This window comes from Crocodylus porosus, unplaced genomic scaffold (assembly GCF_001723895.1).
Source record: "Crocodylus porosus isolate Cpor-Errol unplaced genomic scaffold, CroPor_comp1, whole genome shotgun sequence".
In the NCBI taxonomy this organism is placed as follows: domain Eukaryota; kingdom Metazoa; phylum Chordata; order Crocodylia; family Crocodylidae; genus Crocodylus; species Crocodylus porosus.
The window spans coordinates 46,155,341-46,179,491 of NW_017728948.1; the positions used below are offsets into that span (position 1 = coordinate 46,155,341).

General features: G+C 40.7%; 1 protein-coding gene across 15 annotated transcripts in view; it reads right to left on the reverse strand.

Moving 5' to 3' along the window:
* APBB2 (amyloid beta precursor protein binding family B member 2) overlaps window positions 1-24,151 on the reverse strand; it is a 373,280-nt gene that overhangs the window by 163,499 nt on the left and 185,630 nt on the right. For all 15 annotated transcript variants that reach the window (XM_019552764.1, XM_019552769.1, XM_019552770.1 and 12 more), the window contains one exon: window positions 14,438-15,238. In XM_019552764.1, coding sequence (XP_019408309.1) covers window positions 14,438-15,238 — 801 coding nt within the window. The remainder of the gene's footprint in view (window positions 1-14,437; window positions 15,239-24,151) is intronic.

Below are 24,151 nucleotides of genomic sequence, written 5' to 3' on the forward strand. Positions count from 1 at the left end.
CCCCGGTGCTCTTTCCTGCCAAGGCAGGGGGTCGGACTAGATGATCTACCTAGGTCCCTTCCGACTCTAGCTACTATGAAACTATGAAACAAGGGGCTTCCCCCCAATTTAAAATATATTAAAAACTGGAATGATTTCAGTCTTGTGATTAACACAATGCCATCAGTCATTTTTCTACATGCATTTGCTATTAACTTGTTATCTGGGTAGCACATGAGTATGTGTGTCTTTCCCTTTCTATGTAGTCCAGCTAACAGCTGGAAATTTAAAATTTAGTACAATGTTATACCAGGTATACTTAATACATTACATATATTCTAAGGCACTTAACTTCACAGTATCTGGGTTCAATCTGTACGATTAAAAGCAGCATGCTATTTTCCCCCACATGGAGGACAATGCGAGTCAGTAACATGAGCCTTAAACAGACATATCATGAAGTTAATCAGAAGGAACAACTGAAAAGAGCATAAAAAGCCAATTTACCAAATTCCAGTCGCAGCCAGCTGTCTCCTCAGCTGGTAAAGCCAACTGTGATCAATACCAGCTATATCCACCGACACCAGCTCAGGCTCTTCAAATTGCCAGCACATAGGGAATCTGGTCCTCAGTATCAGGCTGCACACTGATGTGCCTTTCAATGGGCATGGGGCAGTTAAATCTGGACCTAGGGGCTGTCGCTTGCTCAGCTGATCTATGGGATTGTGCAGAATGGACTGTCCTACCCCCTGCCTGATCCCAGCAACCCAGGGCTCAAACTGGGTACAGCTGGTCCTTACTTGATCCTGGGCACTGGGCATGGGGAGGCTGTGTCCCAGGGCTCCCCCTGCCCAATCCCAATTACCAGCCCATCTGCAGGATTGGCAAGACAACAGCTTCAGGTTCAGGACACATTCTATATGTTCAGTTTATAGCTGGATACAAGACAGCTGCAAAGATGTTCCACATTAAGTGTAGAGCACTTTTGTGGCTGGCTGCCATTTTATCTTGCCATAAACTGCTTGCATATGTAGCCTGTTACAATTTATCATGCGATTAACATGTTAATCACACAAGAAATGTAATGCCTTGGGTCTTAGGGACCTATTTTTAACAAATGGCCTTATTTTTAAAAAAAGTATCTGAACATCCTTATTTACCATAGGTGCTCAGGGATTCAAGTCAGGCCACTTACGTAGTTGCTTAAATATAGATAAAGGTGCCTCAGTTCAGAACCCATGTTTGAAAGCTTGGCCTGAATGGCATACTTCTAAGAAGTAGCATGCAGGAACCCCGGTTTTACCAAACATCTGGGGGCGTTTTAAATTCCTTGAATGTTCCATATCTCCATAATAAATACAGGGCTGTAAAATTTATACTAGTGTATTCAAAGAGCATTCAACATCTCTCCAAAGATGGCTATCAAGTTCAATATATTTTATGCTGTCCTTTAGATCCAAAGCACTTATCATTACTGGAACACTGCATAAATAATTGATCGGCTCTTTAGGTTTATGCTTGCACATTCTTTAACTTGCTATATTTTTTCTAATCATGTATAAGTATTTAAAGGATGATTAAAGGTGGATAAATAAGCAACTAGCTACTTAGAATGCAGAAAGTTACATAGATTAACGCAACAAATATGTGGTAATATGTATAGTAACTTTTGTTTTGTAATAGACAGCAACTGAACTGGTCAAATCAGTTTTAATACTATAACATTAACATCAACTGATCAACCATTAGCAGTATATGCGGGGGGGGGGAAAGGCGGGGAGTGTTGCTGTACGTATATAAAAATGAGCGAGCCATCAGTAAATTACCTTAGGAATTACCTGGACATCTTATCCAAAAAGATGAGAAAGTAGTGGTTCTTCCCTTAAACTGATCCTTCACCTCTCCAGGTTATAATATTTTTCCCTTCCCATATTTACTGGATTTTGTCTAGCTAAATTTAACTGAACACATTTTATACTGTGAGATACGTCCTGAGGATACTTTTACTAGCAGTTATTAATATTATAATGAATAGTTAAAATGGCATTCTTCACTGTTTTGAAAAGCTCGAGTTTGCATTCTAATTCTATATTGTTGTAAGTTCAGTTTTTCTGATCAAGCTGCTTGTTGAGAATATTTTGAAAGCTACTAACTATGTAAGTTACTAGATAATAAATATATGGACAGGGTTGGAAAAGCAAGTCCTTGGATTTCTTTACAAGCTTGTAAAAGTTTCATTCGTTTGGCCAAATAGCGGATAAATGTAAACTCAGAAATGTGCTTTGAATAAAGAGAACAGTCTTGTTGCCTATGTCAGACAGAAGGTACTAGAAAAAAAATAGAATTTTGTGAGGATGTTCATTTTAAGGAAGCCTAAAATTCTAGCTAGAATCATAAGCAGGGCTATTTGTGTAAATCTTTTTGATTAGTTCAAGATTTTGTACATTTTTTTTTTACCAGACAGGGATAGTCTATCTGAATGTATCATTATTCAAACATACAGTACTCTGTTTATAAGATTAAAGCCCCTGATTCCCCAATGCTTGCTTTCACTATTTTAACTTCTGTATTGATTTTTTTAAATTTTGTGACCAGTAATTAAACTAAAATCCTGAATTGGCTTGAGGACCATCAGCAGGAAAGCATTCAATTTAGTGATGTAGTCTAAAACAGAAAACTTTTGACAAATAGGGAAGCTTCATTTCAACACCCTTTATATCTTGAATCAGGGAGCAGTTTTTAGGACCCAAGAAAAGGAGGAGGAATAATGACTACATTTTGCACATGAACAGTTCTGAGTAGAGCTGGGTAGGAATCTTCATACTAAATGATTTTCTATTGAAAAACATCAGTTCACTGGAACCTTTCACAGAATCTTATCAATTTCAGCAGGAAGAGCTCAGACCCAAGATAACATCTCAAGAGAGACATTTGCACCCAAATGTCTAATAGCCCAGTTGTCAGTGCATTCACCCAAGAGGCCAGAGACCCAGATTCAAGTCCTTGATCTTCAGAAGGAAGGTCAGTGTCCTGACTACTAGGTTATAACTGAACAAATACTTAGTTATACAAAGTCCAGCAGTAGTCAGAGATGGACTAATTTTAAGAAACAGACTACTCTCCCACATTCCAGGTGCATACCCATACCAAAAAGCTAAAGCCAGTCTCTCTTTCAGTCGCTTTGAGCTTTTCCACCTTGTATGAACAGCCATACATACGTTGGGCCAGAGAGACTGATTCTACAGTCTTCTCAATCAAGCAAATCCAGGACTGTCTACCATATCCCCAGTGAGTACCTTAGCCTCATCTTGTTGGCTATTAATAGGGTTGCCAATCCAAAACTTTTTTCTTTCCTAACTTCCTCCAAAGTTTTTACTGAAAAACAACCTTTTTTACTGACATATATTTTTATTCCCAGTAAATAAAATTCAATTTTCTTGGGCTGGCAACCTTGTGCAACTGCCCCTCCACAGGGATCCCTTACTCATCTCACACTCTGACACCCCTGTACCATGGGCCCACTCCCCAGCCTTACCCCACCAAACCTGCCTCCCTGCCATAGACCCCACCTACGTCTGCTCCCCTACCTCCATCCCAGGTGCAAGGACTATGGAGACTCTAAGGCTAGGCACAGGTATTACACATAAACCGGATTAAGTGATCAGAAACTGATTTAAACCTGTAACAGAACAGACATTCAGTGCACATAAAACAGTTTGAAAATGGCCAAAACTGGTTTAAGATAAACCTGGCTGAAAGTATCAGACTTAACTGATTTGGCTCAAACTAGTTTATGCAATGCCTGTCCCAGACCCCTTCCTCGTTTAAGTTAAATCAGAGACCCCCAGCATCCTGGTATGCTCTCTCCTCTGGGCTCTGCTCCAGAGAGCTGGGCTGGCCCCTCCCCTCTGCTCTCTAGCTGGAGCAGGGGCGGGGTGTGGCCAGATGGCCCCTGAGCCAAATTCCTCCCTCCATCCCCCTCTCTCCCCTGCTGACAAACCCTGCACACACACAGCTGGGGTTTGCCAGCCCCAGCCATACCTCCATGGCTTTTCTGCAGCCAGACAGGATGGAGTTAAGTCCTTCCTCTGTCGCCTGTAGCCAGGGAGGGCATTAATTCCACAGTGGTCCTGGAGCAGGGGAGAGAGGCAAACCCTGTATGCAGATCCAAGACCTGCACCTGCAAGCCCAGAGCTAAGACCTGCAGGACCAGACTGAGAGGTGGGAAGTGCTGGCAAAGACCTAACAATCATCACACATACAGGCTGGAGACGGAGTTAAGGGAAGTTGCAGACCAAAGAATGCAGGGAACTACATTAACATTATGAAGCACAACCTGTAAAACCTAAACAAAGCCTTTCTGAATGCCTGGCTGTAAGGAGACACTGTGCCCTCAGGATTAGTAAGACTTATGCAAGACTTTCTCTAGTCTTCCTCCTTTACATTTTAGGTTAGGCTAAGTTGTGTATGCTGTGTTTTACTGGGCTGTATCTTAGCCTACGTGAAGATTTTTGGTAGTTTCCTGTTGTATGCTTTGCAAATTGCTGTGTTTATTGCTTGCTTCAGGGAAAGGACTTTTTCCCCCATCCCCACTCCTCAGTCTGACAGCAACTCTCCCAGCCACCAGGATGCTGGTAGCTGGTATCCTGCATGTCCTGCTAGCCCCAGCTGGTGCCTGGCCGCATTCCCTCCACTCCAGCAGGGAGGGATGAGAGCTTTGGAGTGCGTCTCTTTGGCAATGGCTGGCAGACATGCTGTAGCACCCCCCACCTTCTGGCTTGACTAGCTGCATGCACCTGCCTGCATTTCCTGATTTAAAAGAGAATGTTATTAATTAGTTTAAGCTGCACAGCTTAGACTAACCTGAAAAGAGTGAATCAATTCAGGCTCAGGCTTTCTGAATGTCTGTTCCTAGCCTAATAAGCCAGAAAGCCCTGACACAGCACCAAGCAAGTGCTCAACAATAGGTGGCACTGCACCACTCTCCCTGTCCAGCATCAACACTCAAATGTAGTTTCTTTTAGGCAATGGATCTTGAAATAGGCTCAGGTTTTCTTAGTTTTACAGAGGCAAAATTATGTTTACAGAATTTATGAAAAAGCAATTTTAGGCTGCTTTTTTATGGACCATCTATACATTTTCAGACTCTCAGCTATTACTATTCTGTAGTAGGGTCTGTCTTTCCTCCCCACAAAATCTTAACAGGTCTCTGTTCATCTCAATGTGGAATAAACAAAGATTCTGAAACACTGCGAAAATGAATACTGTTTTCTGCTAGCCTCGGTTCTGAATTCAAGACGCAAGTGTGGGTTTTTGAAGAATGAGCTCAGCATAGATGGGCTTCATTTCATCAGAACACTTTATCTGACTAGAACACATGTTAGGGTTGTTGGGTGTAGCCTTGTCGTCTAAGGACACAGGTAGGCAAAGTTATTCGGTTAGATGTGATATCTTTTATTAGACCAACTAAATAGTATGAAAAATTGCTCTTTGCAAGTGTTCAGGCACAAATACCTGAAGAAGGGTGTTTGTGGCCAAAAGCTTGCAAAGAACAATTTTTTCAACTATTTAGTTGGTCTAATAAAAAATATCACATCTAACCAAAGAACCTTGCCTGCCTAGAACAAATGTGATCATTTTTTTAAGCTGCAATTCTTCAAAGATATTACAACATCCTTAAGTTATCCTATTAAATAGAGATGTGGGACAGAACATTTTCTGGAAAATTTTCCAGTGCTTTAATTTTCTGTGGGAAAATTTTCATTTCTAAAAAGTCATTGTTTCATAAAATTCATAAGTAACAATGAATGGATGCCAACACAATATTAGTCAAGCTTGGCAGTTTCAAAGTTGTAATTAATGTTTTTCAGGTGAATATCCCTAGGAAGTGTGTGAGAGAGTACATATATGTTTTACTGATTTGTAAACAGAAGGGTAAATACACATTAAAGCCATCCTAAACACCGATGCCAGTGGAGATTCTCCCTGGACTGAGGGAAAAATTGAGGCCATGTAGTACAGTGGACTGGAAATTCTGGCACTAAAAGAGATTGAGACTGTTCCTTCTTTAAGGTTGCTCTTTAGACCAGATGATACACACATGTGTTTGTTTGTTTTTCCTTTTAGTTTCACATGATTTTTCTTTCCATTTAGTTAATCTATTTAAGGGTTGATGTTTTTATGTAAATTTGATCTATAACTGAAGTAGCATTGTCTGGTCTTTGCTCTACATCTGTGCTGTCGAAGAGTATCTTTGTATGCTGTTCTTACTTTGCCCTCTGTTGCATACAGGTAGTATAGGATTGACTGTTCAGACACTCAAAACCTATGGTAAAGGGGATGCTTTCTAGACAAGTCATGTTAACAGTAGCACACAGAGAAGCATTTACTACCAAGTAAGAGATCACAGACACGTTTGGATACTACATAATCTTGAAGTGTCACTGGAGCTATCTGCTAACAATCCAAACCAAAAATCAAGTTATGAATTCATCCAACTGGCTGTGCAAGTCAAATCAAAAACCAAAGCACAGCATATCATGCAGTTTTTTGGGCGCGCTAAAATTAGTGTGTCAACAGTTTTTGGTGCCTTCATTTTTTTCTTAAATTTAAACAAACAATATAAAGGAAGTACATGCTATTATGTATTATCTTTACATTTTTACAAGTATTCCAATACAAATAATTTCTTTCCACATAAAGCTTTGAATTTGTTTGAATATAACATTTAAACCACATTATGTGTGCTGCATTTATTTTTTTCCCATATCAAATATTTCAGTTCAAATACTTGTGGCTATTGGGACATAAAATTAACATGGAGGGTACATTTTTAGGGGTTTTTTTTGGTTTTTTTTTTACTAAATACAAGTCCAATAAACATGCTAAATCAGATTACACTCTATTTAGGGCATTGGAAACTTTTCCAATTCAAAATTTTCCAGAAAACCCACATCTCTGCTATTAAAGACAATGTTTAAATCTTAACAAAATAAAACCCCAATTCTGCAAAATATTTTCTCTGTGTCTAGTAAAACCATATATGCCTATATGATTTTATTAAAAAAAAAGCCCAAATCCACCAAACCAGTAAGATCACAGCAGAAATCCTAAATATTTTAATTTAGCAATGGTGCTATACTGCCTTATGGGAGCTGTACTTTGTTTTTTTTCAGTTTTGTATTCCCCTTTATGGAGGACTACCTTCAAACTACTTTCTCCATGAAGGAAGATCATATTGCATTGTAACCCAAGCAGGAAGCCCAGCCTGTAGGAAAGTATCAGAGAAAGGGGCGGGGGGCTGGGAAATCAACAGCTTATTTGCTGGTATTTTCAATTCAGATTAAATAGTTTTGGAATTGCAATTATGATAGTCCAGGAAATATGCAACAAGCAAAGATTTTTTGGTGATGTATTTTATTGGACTAACTGCATGTTTAAAAGAGACAAGCTTTCAGGCACAAAGTGCCCTTCTTCAAGTCTGCTTTGCTTAGCTTAGCCTGCATTTGCTTGTCCAACATTCCTCCCAACTATAATTAGCCCAATAAACTTTGCTTTTCACAGTTTAGATGAAGATATTGGTTAGTTGAACTAGGTTTTCCCTGCATGAAGTTGATTTGGCTTGGGTAAAAAAGGATCATTTGGTTTAGGTGGTTGGTTACCTCTTACATTAGTGTATGTATTACAGCCCACATTCACATTACAGTAATTGCCTTGCTTGAGGAAAGTATATGGGCTGCTCTTCACCAAACCAGGGAATTTGTTTTGTAAGGGAAGTTTTAGTGTGAATGAACCCTAGTCACACTAGGGTTCCTTACCTTGATTTAGGAATGGTACTATAGACAACTGTCTCAAAATTACTGGAGTTTCAATTACAATTTATCACTCTGACATTTCCAATAGCTCTTTGTTAAGGACTATATGCAGTACAAAGGTTAGAGACTCCTGTTCATTCTAAAGATACTTTCAGAAATTAATGAATGCAGAAGTAATTCTGTTCAACTTGTTAGCTGTATAGTTTCTGCCGAGTAGAAACTCTGGGACTACTCTGGAGGAGAAAGCTTTTCCTCCACTGGGTTTCTTACAGCCTAATTGCCCTGTATCTGAATTGTTAACACGTTTGTTTTATATATCGATATTAACAGTTCAGCTTTTCTTTCAATATTATCAATTCTGAGTCTTAGCATGTGTTAATGTTTCTTGTACTTTTCTGGACTAGGCTTCCTTATGTTGCATTTTAATTAAGCAATTTATTTTGAAAGAATTTAATTCTTGGGGGGCAACTGTTTTTCCTATGTGCAATAGATACAAGTATTTTACTTCAAAAATATACCAGAGACATTTTATTATTACTACATTTTAGGAGCAACTTAGACAAAGTATTGCCCTCAGAGTCTGAAAAGCATGCCCTCCCCTCTCCTCCTCCCCCCCACCCCCTGAGTGAATTATTAAATTGTTAAGAGTTTGGTAAAGGATTTAAGTTAATTCCAGGGGCATTAAGAAAGAAAATAATCTTGAAAAAAGGAGAGGTATTTGGTGCTTTGATTTCCAGTACATCAATACTCTATGATATACTTTGGGTGTGGAGAAATACTAAGTATAATCTCCGTCTTGGACATTAGCAATTCTCAAGGCATCTACTAGGCCAAATTCTTTGACAGGGTTAAGTGTACTGGACACCAAATTCTTCCACATTCCCAAGTATTATAGGTCCATATATTGCCATATTTTGTGCATCTCTTCCTTGTTGTCTGTTCTCTTTTGCTCTGTGACATTTATTGCCAGAGCACAAAGGGCATCTTTACGTGTGCTCCAGAGTGGGAGGGAAGGAGGAAAGGCACTCAATTAGACTGGCTCTCGGGAGCTGATCTAATTAAAGTGCCTGCAGTGTCTCACGTATTTGGCATCCTGTACTTCAAAATGGCAGTGAGGGTGCTTTAACTAAAGCTTGTTGAACAAGTTAAAGCGCCCCCATCACCACTTTGGAGGACAGGGACACTGAATTCATTTGACACCAAGGCTGCTGAAATGTGTTAATTAGCATACTTCAGCAGACTTGATAAGTTGAGTCTGCTCCAATGCATTCTAATTAAAACGCATCAGAGCAGGCACCAGCCACATATATAGGTGCCCCGAGGAGAGGTCTAGAGAACATCAAGCTGCTGGGGCTGTCTTGATAGATTATTTTCATGACCTGAAGTGTCACTGGAACTATGCAGTATCAAAACATGTCTCTTATCTCTTACTTAGCAGTAAACGCTTCTGTTTCCTACTGTTAATATGACCTGTCTAGAAAGCTTCCCCTTTACCACAGTTTTTGAGTATCTGAACAGCCCATCCTATACTACCTGTATGCAACAGAAGGCCAAATAAGAACAAAATACAAAGATATCTTTTGACAGCACAGACATAGGTCAAATACTAGACAATGCTACTTCACTTATAGATCAGATTTAAACCAAAAATAAACCCTTAAATAGATTAACTAAATGGGAAGAAAAACCATGTGAAACAAAGGGCAAAAAATGTGTGCATCATCTTGTCTGAGGAACAACCTTAAAGAGGGAACAGTCTCAATCCCTTTTAGTACCAGATTTTCCAGTGCACTATACTACATGGCCTCAATTTTTCCCCCAGTTCAGGGAGAATCTCCACTGGCATCAGTGCTTGGGATGGCTTTACTACCTTCCACACCAGCTCATCACCAGTGTGAGGGAAGTTCCCTGGGAAGGACACAGTGGAGAGATGCACACCTAAGCTCGCATTCGAGGTGGGAGTTTTAAGTCAGGAAGATGAAACAAGCTTACACCTGCCCTCTGGCACTTAGTTGAAGGACCTGAGATTTTACAAAGCAGGAATACAATTCACTGTAAGGCACAGCCTTCAATGACTCAGCAGTAAGGCACTGGATGCCTGGAGCTCAAAGTTTTTGGGAAATCCTTGCAACACTTTTGAGATCTATGCCCCACAGTTTGGTAACCAAAGGTACAATACACTAAGCAAGCCAGACTTCCCAATGAATGTGGGAAATATGGCAAATACTTCTTGGTATATGTCTTATAAATTCAAATTCTTTAAAAAATATATATTATCAAATAATTTCTACATACCGTGAAAAAGTTTGCACCAACATCCTAGCCAATTCATTAACTTGCCCCAGAAATAATTTTTAGGCTTTAGAAATTAGATGTTCTCCAATTCATCTACCTCTTCACAAAAACATGGCTTATATACATACCCTTTTCCACCAATTGCTTCTACCTGAATTGGATTCGATTCAAGTGAAAATCTAACTTAAATAAACGGAAGGCTTACTGGGCTTAAAGCAAAATTTCAACAATCGCTGACACCATTAAAATGTTTAGAAAATGTTACTTAATCTCCCTTCAAGTTTATATTGCAGCCATCACTGCAATATCTATGATGGACGCCAAATGATTAGCCAGGTCATGAAAATTATCATTATGTACAGTATATGACTGAAAATGCCTTGACCAGCTAATACAAAGATACTGGATATTAGCACAGATGGTCATGATGCAAAACTATCCATAAATGTCCTTGATCCTTCACAAGAAAGCAAGTTCAAATTAATTACGGGACTTATCAACCAGTACAGATGGTTCACATTCCTTATTTTACAATTCTGGCAGCACTTGATAAATGGGTTTGACCATGAACAACACTCTCTGGCCTCCTGGCTGTAGAAGAACTTTCAAATCACTGAAGACAGATGTGAATGGAAGCGTGACTGGGGACTTTTCAGAAAACCTGCCTGATACTGAGAATGCCTGCAGATATTTCTATGGATCCTTGTTGTCATTCTTGTTCAGCAAGTGTGGGGGAAGGGGTTTACCCCTAAATCTCAGCTGCAAATGCTTTGTACTACTGAAAAACTGGACCTAAGCTATCTTGTGGAAAACAATCATGGTATCAGTGAGCTATTGTGATGGAAAATATCCTTTTGGGGTTCTTGACTCTCCTGTCATATCAGCTGACAGAAGAGAAGCCAGTATTTCAACAGTAAACTTCTTGCAAGCTGGAGGTGAATTAAATATTGTAAATTAGCATAACATGCAGGAGTTTAAAAGACATGAATAGTTAAAATATTTAAGAGTACAAATTTTGTTTGTTAAGAACAGAGAAGCTGCCACACTGGTTACCAGCAGACGATTTAGAGCAGTGGTTCTCAAACTCTTTAGACTCAAGGTACCCCTCAAAAAGTGTCAGCTCTTGCTTTTCATTCAGTTTTTAACTGCAGAAAGATAATAGAGCAAAACAGGTCAGAATGGGTTTTTTTAACATTGTGGATTCACATTTGAAATATCTGGATTTATCTTGTGAATCATGCTTTTATACCTAACAGTGCTAATATTGTGTGGCACCCCACCACACCCTTGAAAGGGCCTCAAGGCATCCAGGGTGCAACAGTACCCTGCTTGAGAACTGCTGGGTGCATCTACACGAGATGTTTAATGCAGTAGGACTAATTAGTTCTGCAGGAAATGTCTCATATGTGTGGCTCTATCAGGCTGCAAAAAAACTGATCAACTCTGCAGCAGGGTAGTACTTGTAAATACAAGTACAGTCCTGCTATAGAGTTTTGGTTTGTGTTTTGTTTTGTTTTGTTTTACTTTGCAGCATCACATGTGTAGACGCTGGCATGGCTGGCTTGGGCATGAGGGTGCTTCAATGTGGGGGCTGCCTGCCAGCTAGCTCCAAACTGGAACACCCTCATGCCCCAGCCAACCCCTCTGTAGCACGCTGAGCAGGGCTAGAGCAGCCCTGGGCTGCCAGGTGGACCCCCTGCTCCCACTATGTAAACACAGCACTTGGGAACAATAAACTCCGGCACAGTAAGTGCCAGAGTTTATTGCTTCGCTTTAATAGCACTGTAGACGCACCCACTGTGTTAGAAGGCATGGCCTTCAGGGGCTGAAGCTCCAGTTGCAAGTAGGCAGCAGTTCATAGGCCTCCTTGTTGGGAGGCTAGGGGTCAGCTGTAACTTATGGTAGATACGTGAGGGTGGAGTCACAAAGGCAGTTAAACAGCACTGCGAAAGAGTGCAAAAGACAGAGAGGGGGAAGGCTGTGGTGCTGCAGGAGAAGTGCAGAGCCCAGGTTACCCTCTCACAGTCTGAAGAAAGACTTCAGATGTTGGTTTATCTATCGGCCTTTCTATTGTTTGGACAGTTGGTCATTTTATTGCTTGTTTCGTTTTTGTGCGACACATGTGCCCATGAAAATAAACTGGCTGGACAAACCAGAAAACAGCTGACTGGCTTGGAGATGGAAGCTGGGTGAAAGACCTGCTACCCACGGCTTTGGTGGAATGCAGAAGAAACCACCCGCCGGCATGCAGTTGCTCCTGTGCAACAGACTTAGTTGTACTCAGATGTGTGTGCGTATGCATGCAAGCGCTTTCCTGAAGCAGGCTGAATTCTGAAGGGCTTTGACAATGACTCTGTCATAATTACCTGGTTTCTATTTGTTCACTAACAAATTGGGGTTGGGAAAAGTTAAAAGCAACTTTTTTTCTGTTGTATAAAAGCACTGAGCCACATGGATTTGTGAGACACTTCCACATGTAGCAGGCACTGCTTCCTATTTATTTCCACATAGTACAAGCCAACTTACTAAATAAAATTGCCTGCACCTCCAATCTCATAGCAACCTGGGCGGTCTGTCGGGGAAACCCAATCTCAATAAACAGTGAAAGAGCTCACAGAATGATGGAATAAGTGGGTTCAAGAGAAGCCTAAAGATAACAGTTTAAGAAGCTAGTCTTAACTTTGGCCAATCTTATTTAATCAGCTTAGTGTTTAAATTATTACAATTTATACTTCACTAGCACTTTACGGCTGCTATTGTCTGAAGAAGATTAACAGTTTGGGGGGGGGGGGCTTTGTTGTAACAGGAAAAAATGTGTTAAATGAACATTTAGATTCTACAGTAAGGTGGGAAAATGCAAAACTGCTCTAAGACCCTCCAGGCAATGAAATCAAAGAGCTTTTTTGTACCCACAATTCTCAATTGTTCCACCTCTAGATACTGCCAGTTAGGCAGAGCTAGCAGGGTTTCTAATCATGTAATCATTAACATCGACTATAGATGACACTAGCATTTACTTCAAATTGATTTCTTGCTTGATCACAGAATGTCACAGACACCAAGAAAGAATATCAAACCAGAAACTGCAGGCTTAACTAAGCTGACCACCACTTTGTTAACTCTAACCTGAAGGAAAATCTATCCAACTGAATAGTTTTAACAGCAAAGTATTAATGCAAGAGAAATATCAAATCCATCTAAAACTAGAAAATGCCTGATATTAAGTATTTTTTGTACTTATCTGCATTAACAGAACCAAAAAATCTTGCTTAAACATACACCACCTCTCATGAAATCATGGCAATTGCACTACTTCTGTTATTCAATGTTATTAATAATGTTCTACTGAACAATTTTGATATGGAACTACTGTAGTGCAGTAATGAAACATACTTATATGACTTAAAACAATGCAATTTCTTTGGCTGTAGATCAGCTTCAAAGCAAGAATGGGATCTGATTCTGCCCCAAAGTGATATTCTTTTATGCAAGTCCAAAATTAAAAATGTGTCAAAGTCCATTAACTACAGTAAATGAGATCTTTGCATCTTAAAAAAATAATACAGATGAATTATACATTGCAAGAGCGCTACTGCAGTAGTCACCACTACTGTTCAGATAATTAATGGACCCACACTTTTAAATGTGAAATGTTATGGTTTCAGCCACCAAATTAACATATGGAACAGCAGAATAATATGCATCATATAAACATCCTTTTTTAAAGGATACCAACAAGTTGCTTTTTCCCAGAGATATGTATTAAAGAAAAATAAAACTTTGCTGCCTGTGAAGTCTTGAATGCTTGAAAAATAACATTTCTTAAGCTGGAGATTTTGTATATCATCTGTTTGCCAGAAGTAACAGCTAGCATCAAGTGTTAGCTGCATCTTTGATTTCTTTTAAATTAATCATTCCTCAGCGAGCAACAGTTACGAACAACAAAGAAGAATTACAAAGAACTGGAAAAAGTGCTTTGGGTGAAGAAAGTTTAAAAGGTAAAATTTAACATCCTCCATACTTGGGACCTCAGGCATGAAGTCTAACAGTGTCCCCCTGCTGCCCCTTTTAAAAAAAAACAGGAGACTGTCAACTCTCAACTTTCCAATGATCTATACATTAATCTAACCTTTAGATTCAGCTGTGATTTATTTTACCACAAAAGCAGGCACCCACTCTAAGGAAGGTGCATGAAGTGGCATCCCTGCTATCTGTACTGTCACTTATCTTGTTCCAAATTCTATCACTTATCCCCAGATGTCAATGCAATCGAATCGAAGAGACTCCAAACACATTTTTAATAAATGATAGTTATTAAAACAAAGAAAATATGTCTTCAACTTTTGTACCTGTTTCATCAGGGGAGCTTGGAGAAGCACTGTCCTGTGACAATGTTGTCCAGCTGGAATCTTCATCACTTGGAGCCAGGGTTTGAATCCGATGTAGAGCACAATCTGTTTTGGCTCCAGTTTTAGGATGGTCCTTCTTAGTCTCAGGACTTGATGATACAGTGGCTACTTGGCCATCTTCTGGGCTTGATAGCTTGGTTTGCTGCCCAGGCAGGACATCCCCATTGACAATAATGGTAGAAGCCTGGCTGTTGCTTTGTGCAGATTTCTCTTCCATCACCACAAAATTCTGTTCTAGTTCCCTGGCTGATGTTTCCAGATCTGCATAGTAATTTAGGAAGCTCTTGGTTCTCCTGGGTTGTGAGGCCAATATTTCACAGCCAGAAGAATCCTGGGGGACTGGCTCTTTACCTTCTAACTTCTCAGAAGTTATGTTTATGCCTGCAGTGGCTGTGAGGTTTTTGTTGGGATCCTGTTGCCCTTGCTCTGCTGCTTTTCTAAGCTGGTTCTCTCCATTCTTTACCAGCTTTATGTTGGCAGAGTTGTTGCCCAGAAGAGGCTGTGCTGCTGGATCTGAAAGGCCCATGGCTGTCTGAATGTTAGTTAATGCATATTTTTTCCTGCATTTTGGAGGAGTGCTGTTCTTGGTTTCTGTGTGTTTTATTTCTGCATTTAACAGCTCATTGTGGGAGGAACGGAGGTTAAGGGTATTTGGTGGAGTGGCGGGATTATTGCGATTCACAACGTCCGTTGTGCTGTTGCTTGCCATAAACACTGCCAAAGTGTCCACACTGGAGTCAACTACAAGAGAAAAGAAAATATTCACAAAACACGTTCACCATATGCTCCCTATGTTACCATTTTTGGAAATGGGGTATACTGTTTTATGTACTGGTAACTTGAATAGCTTGTATACAGTAAGTGATGGACAAGAGATCAGATGTTCTGCTACACAAGGTTGATTTCCTGAATAAGGAGATCCAAAGGTAGGAAAAGGAGATGAAGGTAAGGAGGTGTTAAGTCAGGAGAACACCACAAAAATTTTTACTAGCTTGTTACATGTTTGATCTACCATATCCTGCTAGGTAAACATTCAGTAGGAAGATATGTCCCTCAAAATGCTTTGGAGTCCTTAAGTTCACCATTTTCTCTCCTATTAAGATGCAAATGCATTTCCTCCTCATCAGATAGAGAAGCAGGGTCAGGCTTTCTTTAGCGTTCACCAGTTATAAGATAAGTGATTAAGGAGTGCGTGTCTGCCCACGGCAAACAAGACATTACTTCCTTTCAACCCCTGACAGAACTGAAACACTGGTATTGACTAGTCCCCCCCTAAAACAAACAAGGCAGCTAATACCTCTGAATAGCTCCAAGAAATGGTGCATACAAACAGTACATTTACATCACCCTAACCAAGTTTAGGGTGATCTAAATGGCTGGGCTTGCAAACAAGCACTCTCATGTTTTAGGTCATCTTAAAAGAACTAACTTTAGATCAACACCATATTAACTTAGCTAACATGAATTAACCCAAACTACTGAATACTTGCATGGGTCCCAGGGCTGGGAACCTTCCCCCCACTTCCTCCCTCCTGGAGCCACCCCCCTCTCCAGCCTTACTTGCCTCTGATTGCCTACAAGAATGTCTACATGCAACAGAACCTGACTCAGGTTTAGGTGGCTTAGAGTAAGCTGCCAAACCTAAGCCAGAGCTTCCTTATGTTTGTAAATACCCTCAGCTAATTTTTGGTGACTCTCCTGTGCTCTCATGCCTGCATGCGATGTTGCTCTCAGTTTTGATGTTTTAGCTGTAAATGTTTCATTTTTACACAAAAGCAGAACTGGGCCAAACTCATCCCTAACACAGCTCTGCTGTTTCAAAAGGTGATACCATTATCAGCCCACCATTTGAATAGATCTTGCACAGTGATCAGCTTTACATCCACAGGGAAGCTGCACGTATTCCATAATTAGACTAGAACATCCTTTTGCCTTGTTAGTTGTTTCTAAGTTGCGGGCACATATATGACCTTACTTCTGTGTCACTGCCATACTTTCTAAAATTTAAGCTTGGGCAGGGAGAATATTTTCAGATTATGATGAAATGATCAAATCACTGCCTTAAAAAATATCCTCCGTTCCCTCACTTTTGGTTTATTGAGACTGCCACCATAAAGTGTGGCCCCAGTACTCCAAATAATTACTCCATGAATGCTTCCTGTTATAGAATGCTGTAGTTTGCTTGTTTGAGAGCAGGCAACTAAATTAGAGACCAATTATTACACACTCCTATCTGATATAATATGAAACACACACTGTTCTTTCTAGTTTTCAAATAGGCAAGAATGCTGATACAGCTGTTGCACATTAAAATAAAGGTTTGGCTATAGAAGGAAAAACTACAGTATGATGAAACACTATAGTTGAGCCAACCCCTGGGAAACTGTTCCAGTAAAGATGATTTGCACCTTTGAGTATTTAGTAGGTAAAACAACAGGCTGCAGTAAAATATGTATTTTCAAATGAAGAAGTACTTGTGGGCATTTTTCTTTACATACAGAAATAAGGAACAATAAGAAAATATTAAATTAATGTACTTGTTAGTTCTTTCCTCTTTAATCGTCCTTAATCTTAATGGATTAAGATACATAGGCCAACAAAGAGAGTGCATCTGTCATGGGCTTTATTAATAACGCACATACATTTTATGTTGCAGCTTTGTTGGTTGTAGCTGCGTTATTCTAAGGACACAGGCAGGCAAGGTTCTTTGGGTAGATATGGCATCCTTTATCCCTATATCTGACAAATGGTGTTTGTACCTGAAAGCTTGTAAAGAACTTTTTTCCAACTATTGAGTTGCTCTAATAAAAGATATCACATCCATCCAAAGAACCTTGCCTGCATACATTTTTATAGATTCCAACTGTAAACAAAGAAGATATCAAAGGTTTAATTTAAAAGTGCATTAAAATTGTGAAGTGTGTGCATTTTTGTATTCCAGAGGTAACTACATACTTCAGTTACCTTCTTGCATCTTGTCTTTCAAATGGACCTTTCAAGATTAAAGTCAGTCATATTTGATTTCATTCAATTTTCAAAATGAAGTTGGGCACAATAATTCTCCGCTATCAAAAACGTGTATTTCTTCCTCTTAAAACTTAAAGTATATTACATGAATTGACTTGCTATTTAAAATGTTATGTAGTTTCCTTGAACCTTAAAAATAATCTAGAATTTAGATACTATGTGTAAAAAAGTTTAATGGCAAGGATATTTTGACGTTGGTTTCATGTTTACATTGAATACAGTTGTGTACGATGTATGCCACTCTTTGAAATCAAAATGTCTCAGCCAAATGAGATTTCAATTTTATACCATAAAAATTACTTTGATAACCTGAATCTTAATTATAAGATTATTGTCTCTATGGGACTAAATGATGCAACAAGTAGGCTGCCGAATTCAGTTTCTGCTATGCAGATTCCAGTGTCCACTGTAATGCGTCATGTAAACAAATATTTGTGTTAACTATCATAGAAACATAGAAGTAGAGTCGGAAGGGACCTTGTAGATCTTCAAGTCTGACCCCCTGCCTGGGCAGGAAAAAAAAAACTGGACTCAAATGAGTCCAGCCAGGTAGGCATCAAGCCTCTTCTTAAAGATCCCCAGGGTAGGAGCCAGCACCACTTCCCTTGGAAGTTGGTTCCAGCTCCTAGCCGCCCTAACCGTGAAGTAGTTCTTGCAGATGTCTAATCTAAACCTACTCTCCAATAATTTGTGTCCATTATTCCTTGTCATGCCAGAGAGCGCTAGGGGAAACAGTGTCTCCCCCAAACCCATCTGGTCCCCTCCTAGTGAGTTTATAAACAGTCACCAGGTCCCCCCTCAGCCTTCTCTTGTGAAGGCTGAACACGTTTAGGTCCTGCAGTCTTTCAATGTAGGGTCTGCCCTGTTGTCCCCGGATCATGCGGGTGGCCCTCCTCTGGACCCTTTCAATGTTGTCCACATCCCTCCTGAAATGGGGCGCACAGAACTGGACGCAGTACTCCAGCTGTGGCCTGACCAGCGTCGCATAGAGGAGGAGGATCACCTCCCTGGCTCTACTTGAGATGCACCTGTGGATGCACAACAAGGTCCAGCCAACTTCCAAGAGAAGTGGTGCTGCCTCCTACCCTGGGGGTCTTTAAAGGGAGGCTGGATGAGCACCTTGCCAGGGTCATCTGACCCCAATACTCTTTCCTGCCATGGCAGGGGGTTGGACTCGATGATCTCCTCAGGTCCCTTCCAACTCTACCAGCTATGAAACTATGTAAATGCAGGAGGGGAGAGGAGAGGCAGAGAGGATAAGGACTCAGATGGGAACAGAACAAGATGGGAAAAAATTAAGGAATGAGGATAGAAAATCAGGACCTTATTACACCTTACGTTGTAAGTTGAACAAATCTTAATTGACTTAATATTGTTTGGCTGAGTGAAGCATTTGTACCTTGCGGTGAAAACTATCCTTCACCTGCACAGCTGTGACTTGCCACTAGAAGCTTGGTGAGCAGGGGCTGACTTAGAAGCTAGGGGCAGGACCAGCTTGCTGCTCCTGCCAGGCAGTGAGCACCAGAGCACCTGGCAGCCACAATGTTTCCTACTACTACCTGAACCAAATCGCTGCCTGATCTCTGAGGGCCCAACACTTCTTTCTCTGGAAGCTACCCCCTGCACCACCCTTGCCCTGGCTGCTGGCCAGTCATGCACCACCTGGGCTCCAAAAACAATTGGGCCCTTCAGAGCTCAGGTGGTGCCCAGCCAGCCAGCAGCCCAGTCAATGGCAGCACGGGGGAGTGATCTCCATAGGCAAAGTCAGGCCCTTTGGAGCTCAGAGAGCACCTGGCTGGCTGGCAGTCTGGCTGAGGGTGGTGCAGGGGGTGGGGGAGTAAGGTGCCAGCTGGCTGGGCACCACCTGATCTCTGACAGGCCTGATCCTTTTTTTCCTCCAGAGCTCACCCTCTCCTCTGTGCTGACACTGGCAGGAAAAGCCAGACAGGCCAGGCAGTGGTGAGAGCCACTGCTGCTGCTAGGTGCTCTGGGGCTGTCATGCTCACTCTGCCCAACATCCCTGGGGGTTGAGGCACCGTGCCCGGTCCAGCTGAGCCCCAGTGACCCTGCTCACCCTGACTAAGGGCCCTGCTCGCCTCCATCCTGAATGTTGGAGGACTTCAGCTTGGACGCAATGGCTGCAGGGAGTGGCCACACCTTAATGGAACAGAAGCAAAATTAGGTGGGTTAGAAATAATCCTATCTTGAAGTGGCATAACTTTAAACCAAAGAACAAGCACTTTAAACCACTTAACGGTGTTAACATGCAGCCAATCTAGGGGCTAGGAGCTGCAGAAACCGCCTAAATTTACCATCTAACAAGGTCCTCAGGCTAGCAGGTGATAAAGTAAGGACAAAAAAAAAAGGTGGAGACAGGAAGATAAATACAAGAACCGAACCCGGAAGAAAATTTATGTTGCTGGAAATCCATCCTACCTGGCAGGCACTTCCTATTTATCAAAGATATGAGATGCTGCATGAAAAATAATTAAATTAAGTATTAGAAAATACAGGAGGTAGAAGGACAGGATTTATCACCCTCATAAAGAATGGAGTGAAAACACAAAACAAAATAAAAACGAAGAGGAAGAAAAGAAATTTAACATCCTACTTTCAGTGTTACAATTCCTCCAGATTGTCAATTTTCCAGAGAAGTAAATCCTAATTTTCAACTGAAAACACCAACAAATTCTACTTCATTTTGTACCTCTTCTTCCTTACCCACCTGCTTAAAATTTGACTTCAGTTCACAGTTACGAAATTCCTATGGAATCCCAGGGATACCACATTTCAATATTAATTTGGTTACTGGGTACATCTTCTGCAACATTTTGCTCAGGGGTAAGCGAGGATGCAAGGGCCAAGGAACTTGAGAGTCAGGCTCCAGATTTGTACTTGCACATTTCCTAGTATGTTGCTGCCTTTAAAGGGCTCCCTCCACTTTTCTGCCTATTTCATGAACTTGCAGTCCCACTTCTAGTATTAGAGTCACTCTTAGTCCTGTTTACCTACCTGTCTCCCCAGTGTTTTATTCGTTGTTTTACTGACAAAATTAAGTACTGTATTTATCTGAATCCAAGATGACCCTGAATATAAGGCAGGCCCCCAATAATTAGATTCTATACATGGAAAAATGGAAAATTATAGCAAATTTATCATGTAGAGAATTTAATTGCTGGGTGGTCATCTTAAAACTCCCCATCACTGCAGTAGGGAAAGCAGTGGAAGGGGGACTGGAGATGGGAGAGATGGGGGAGAAGGGGACAGCAGGGGGCATGCAGTATGCGAGGCAAGCAGTCTGACCTCTCCCCCTTTCCCCCTAACCCTCCCACCTACCTCCCAGCACCTGCGCCCATGGTGCCTGACCCCTGCTACTCCCCACACCCCCAACAGGCCTGTCCCACCATCTGGCCTCCCCTGTTGCTTGCCCCTCAACAGCCATTTACCCTCCAGTTCTGACAGGGCTCCAGCCCAGGGGCACAGAGCATGGGGTTACTCTGACCCCAGCACAGCTGATATGGTGACAGAAGCTCTGGCTGAGCCCTAGAGCTAGAACCCAACCTGGAAACTGCTGCCACTCTTACTGTGGCCGGCTGGAGCCAGAGCAAACATGTGCTCTGTTCCCCAGGCTGGAGTGGGCCTAGAGGAGGGGCCAGCAGCAGCTGCAGCTGCAACCTTAACCCCAGGGCTGGAGTTGGAGATGGAGCACCTGCCCCTGCCCCCAGCCTTGTACTCAAATCCAAAACAAGGAGCTTTTCTGCTCACACTAAAATGATGGAAAATCTTGTCTTGGATTCAAGTAAATTCAGTATTAGTCTACCCTTCATTTTCAGGAGAGGAGCAGCCTCCACTCACATTGATATGGATGTTGTTTATACACGAGCTCCTAAGGAATCAGGATGTAAAATAAATGTAGAATTTTAATGTTCAGGAAATGGATCAGTAACCACAGTTTGACAAACAAGTCCCCACACTGGCACGAAGAACAAGGACAACAAAGCAGGACTTATCTATGGCAAAAATAGTTCTATTGCCACTACAGGAGCTAAAATGCACTAAACAGGCATTGTAGACAATGTCCTCTTAACATTTACAAGTAAAGAGTTCTGACACTTGTCTTGCTATGGCACGTAGGCATGTTACAATAGGACATGCAGCATGTCAAAAAACAAAAAAAGAAGTATGAAGAACTTCAGACATTTAATGTAAAAGAACTAAATAAGTTTAATATTCTCGAGTTTCTATTACTGTTAACTGAAAACACAGGTAATACAAGTTTTTGAGGAGTTTGAAACAGCAATTTGTTCCTTACTGCAGAAACCAGCTGTTGGCTATTTTAAATACTACATTAAAACAAAGAGAAAAATGAAGTACAAGCAAAGGGGTAAAGAGAAGAAGAAAGCAAAAGGCAAGTACATGAGAATAATCTGAAGGACTAAGCTAAAATAATCATTTTTATTGTGGGCAAGTAACACTTGCTTAAATCAGCCTTAATATGGCCCCAACTTCATGAACAGCATTGTATAGGTCTACTTCAACCCTCTGGATCTGGTTCAACTCCCATCAGGGTCACTCCAATGTGGCCTGAAAAAAGTTACCAAAGACTCTATCCTTCTACAGCTTCTTTTAACAAAACTGATGCAAACCAAATTTAAAAAAAAAACAACAACTGAGAGGCTCCTGGAACACATCCAAAATGTCTGTATTTGTTTTACACGTCTGGAAGTTAATATGATTTTTAATAGTACTATATTTAAGTTTTTATTTTCAAAGACCACCTTTGGACTAGGTTCCACCCTCAGCAGCTTAGGTTTTAAGTCACTGGGTACGTTCTTCTCTTGGGACTTTGAAAATTTCACCCTATTTGTGCTACTCAAGTTCCCAATATTGTTGGAGATTCTATTGTGTAAATACAATACAGCCCCTTTATCCAATAAACCTACAATACAGAATGACAAGTAACATACAGATACTAGCAAAATAGTTATGACTTTTATTGGTATCTCTAATTTATCTTTATAAAAATAATGCATAAAAGCATTCCAAGCTATTACAGAAGTGGGTCTTTGTAAGAAATATGAAGAAGAGAGCTAGGATCACTTTAAGATGGTCTTTCTATACAGAGAGCAGCACTGAAGAGGGTGTAAGGTCAGCTCTGAGAGAAGTAAATGGGTAAGCATTACAGGACAGTATCACTGGTAAAGCAGATGGATTAAGGACCACTTGAAAGGTAATGCCTGTGCAACCTTAACTGCTCAGTTGCATTAGCATCATGTCTTCAGTCACATGAGCACATTCATTTTTTCTCCACAACTTCCAAATCATTCACTGCAAGATGGATGATGGTCACTATATGGGTAGATATTTAATATTTTGTTTTATCCTCATCCTTCAGCATGAAGCTCCATAGTTTATTCCACCTAATCTCCCTGTGGACTTTTGTATGATGGTACAAAATGGTACAAAAATGCCTCTAGCAGCTCTTTTCCTATCTGTGGTTCAGTCTTGGCTTCACATCACTTCCTCACAATAGAGACAATCTCTGTTCTCACTTCTTGTGTCCACTGCCCCTAACCTCCAGGTTGAAAAAATGCAGGAAAAATCCTGCAGCTTTGTCAGTACAGACAGAATCTTCAGATAATTTAGCTGTTGAACTAATGATGTTCTACTGAACGTATGCAAACAGGTTATCAGGGGCTCATAATTTGGGAGATTTTTCACACAGATGGCAAAAGGTACATTATTCACACCAAACCAAATCCTGTGCCAAATTCCAACTTCCTATTTCAAATCATGGGACTCCTAGAGCATCTCAACAAAAATCTACAAAAAAATTTCCCCCATGGGCAAAACAGCATTTTGTTCTCCAACTCTAGTCTAGATAATGTATAACTACTTTTGCTCAAAAGAAAAAAAAGAAATCAGGCTGAAATAGACAGCATGGAAAATTTCAACCAAACTAGTTAAAAGCTTGGCAAAGTTATAAAAAAAGTAAATGAAGAATGTTATCATGGAAAGTGTCACCAATTTTAATTATAGCTATAGCTATATATATCAAACATATAAAATTAGCCAGGGATGGTGACTGGTATATAAAAATCAGGGGAAGCATTTTTGGGTGCTTAAAAGGGAACTTTATAATAAAGATTTAAAGGTCTGTTAGTGATTATACCCCCATACACATATTATATGTACATTTGCACTCATTTTATTTTATGCTTGTATAGTGCCTACCATAATAAAGCTCAAATTCTGAGTGGGATCTCTGCATATTACTATAATACAAATATTCGTATTAACTGAATAATAGAAGTAGGGTCGGAAGGGACTTTGTAGATCTTCAAGTCTGACCCCCTGCCTAGGTGGGAGAAAAACTGGGCTCAAATGAGTCCAGCCAGGTAGGCATCAAGCCTCCCCTTAAAGACCCCCAGGGTAGGAGCCAGCACCACCTCCCTTGGAAGTTGGTTCCAGCTCCTAGCCACCCTAACTGTGAAGTAGTTCTTACTGATGTCTAATCTAAACCTGCTCTCCAACAACTTGTGGCCGTTATTCCTTGTTATGCCAGGGGCGCTAGGGGAAACAAGGTCTCTCCCAAACCCTTCTGGTCCCCCCTAGTGAGTTTATAGA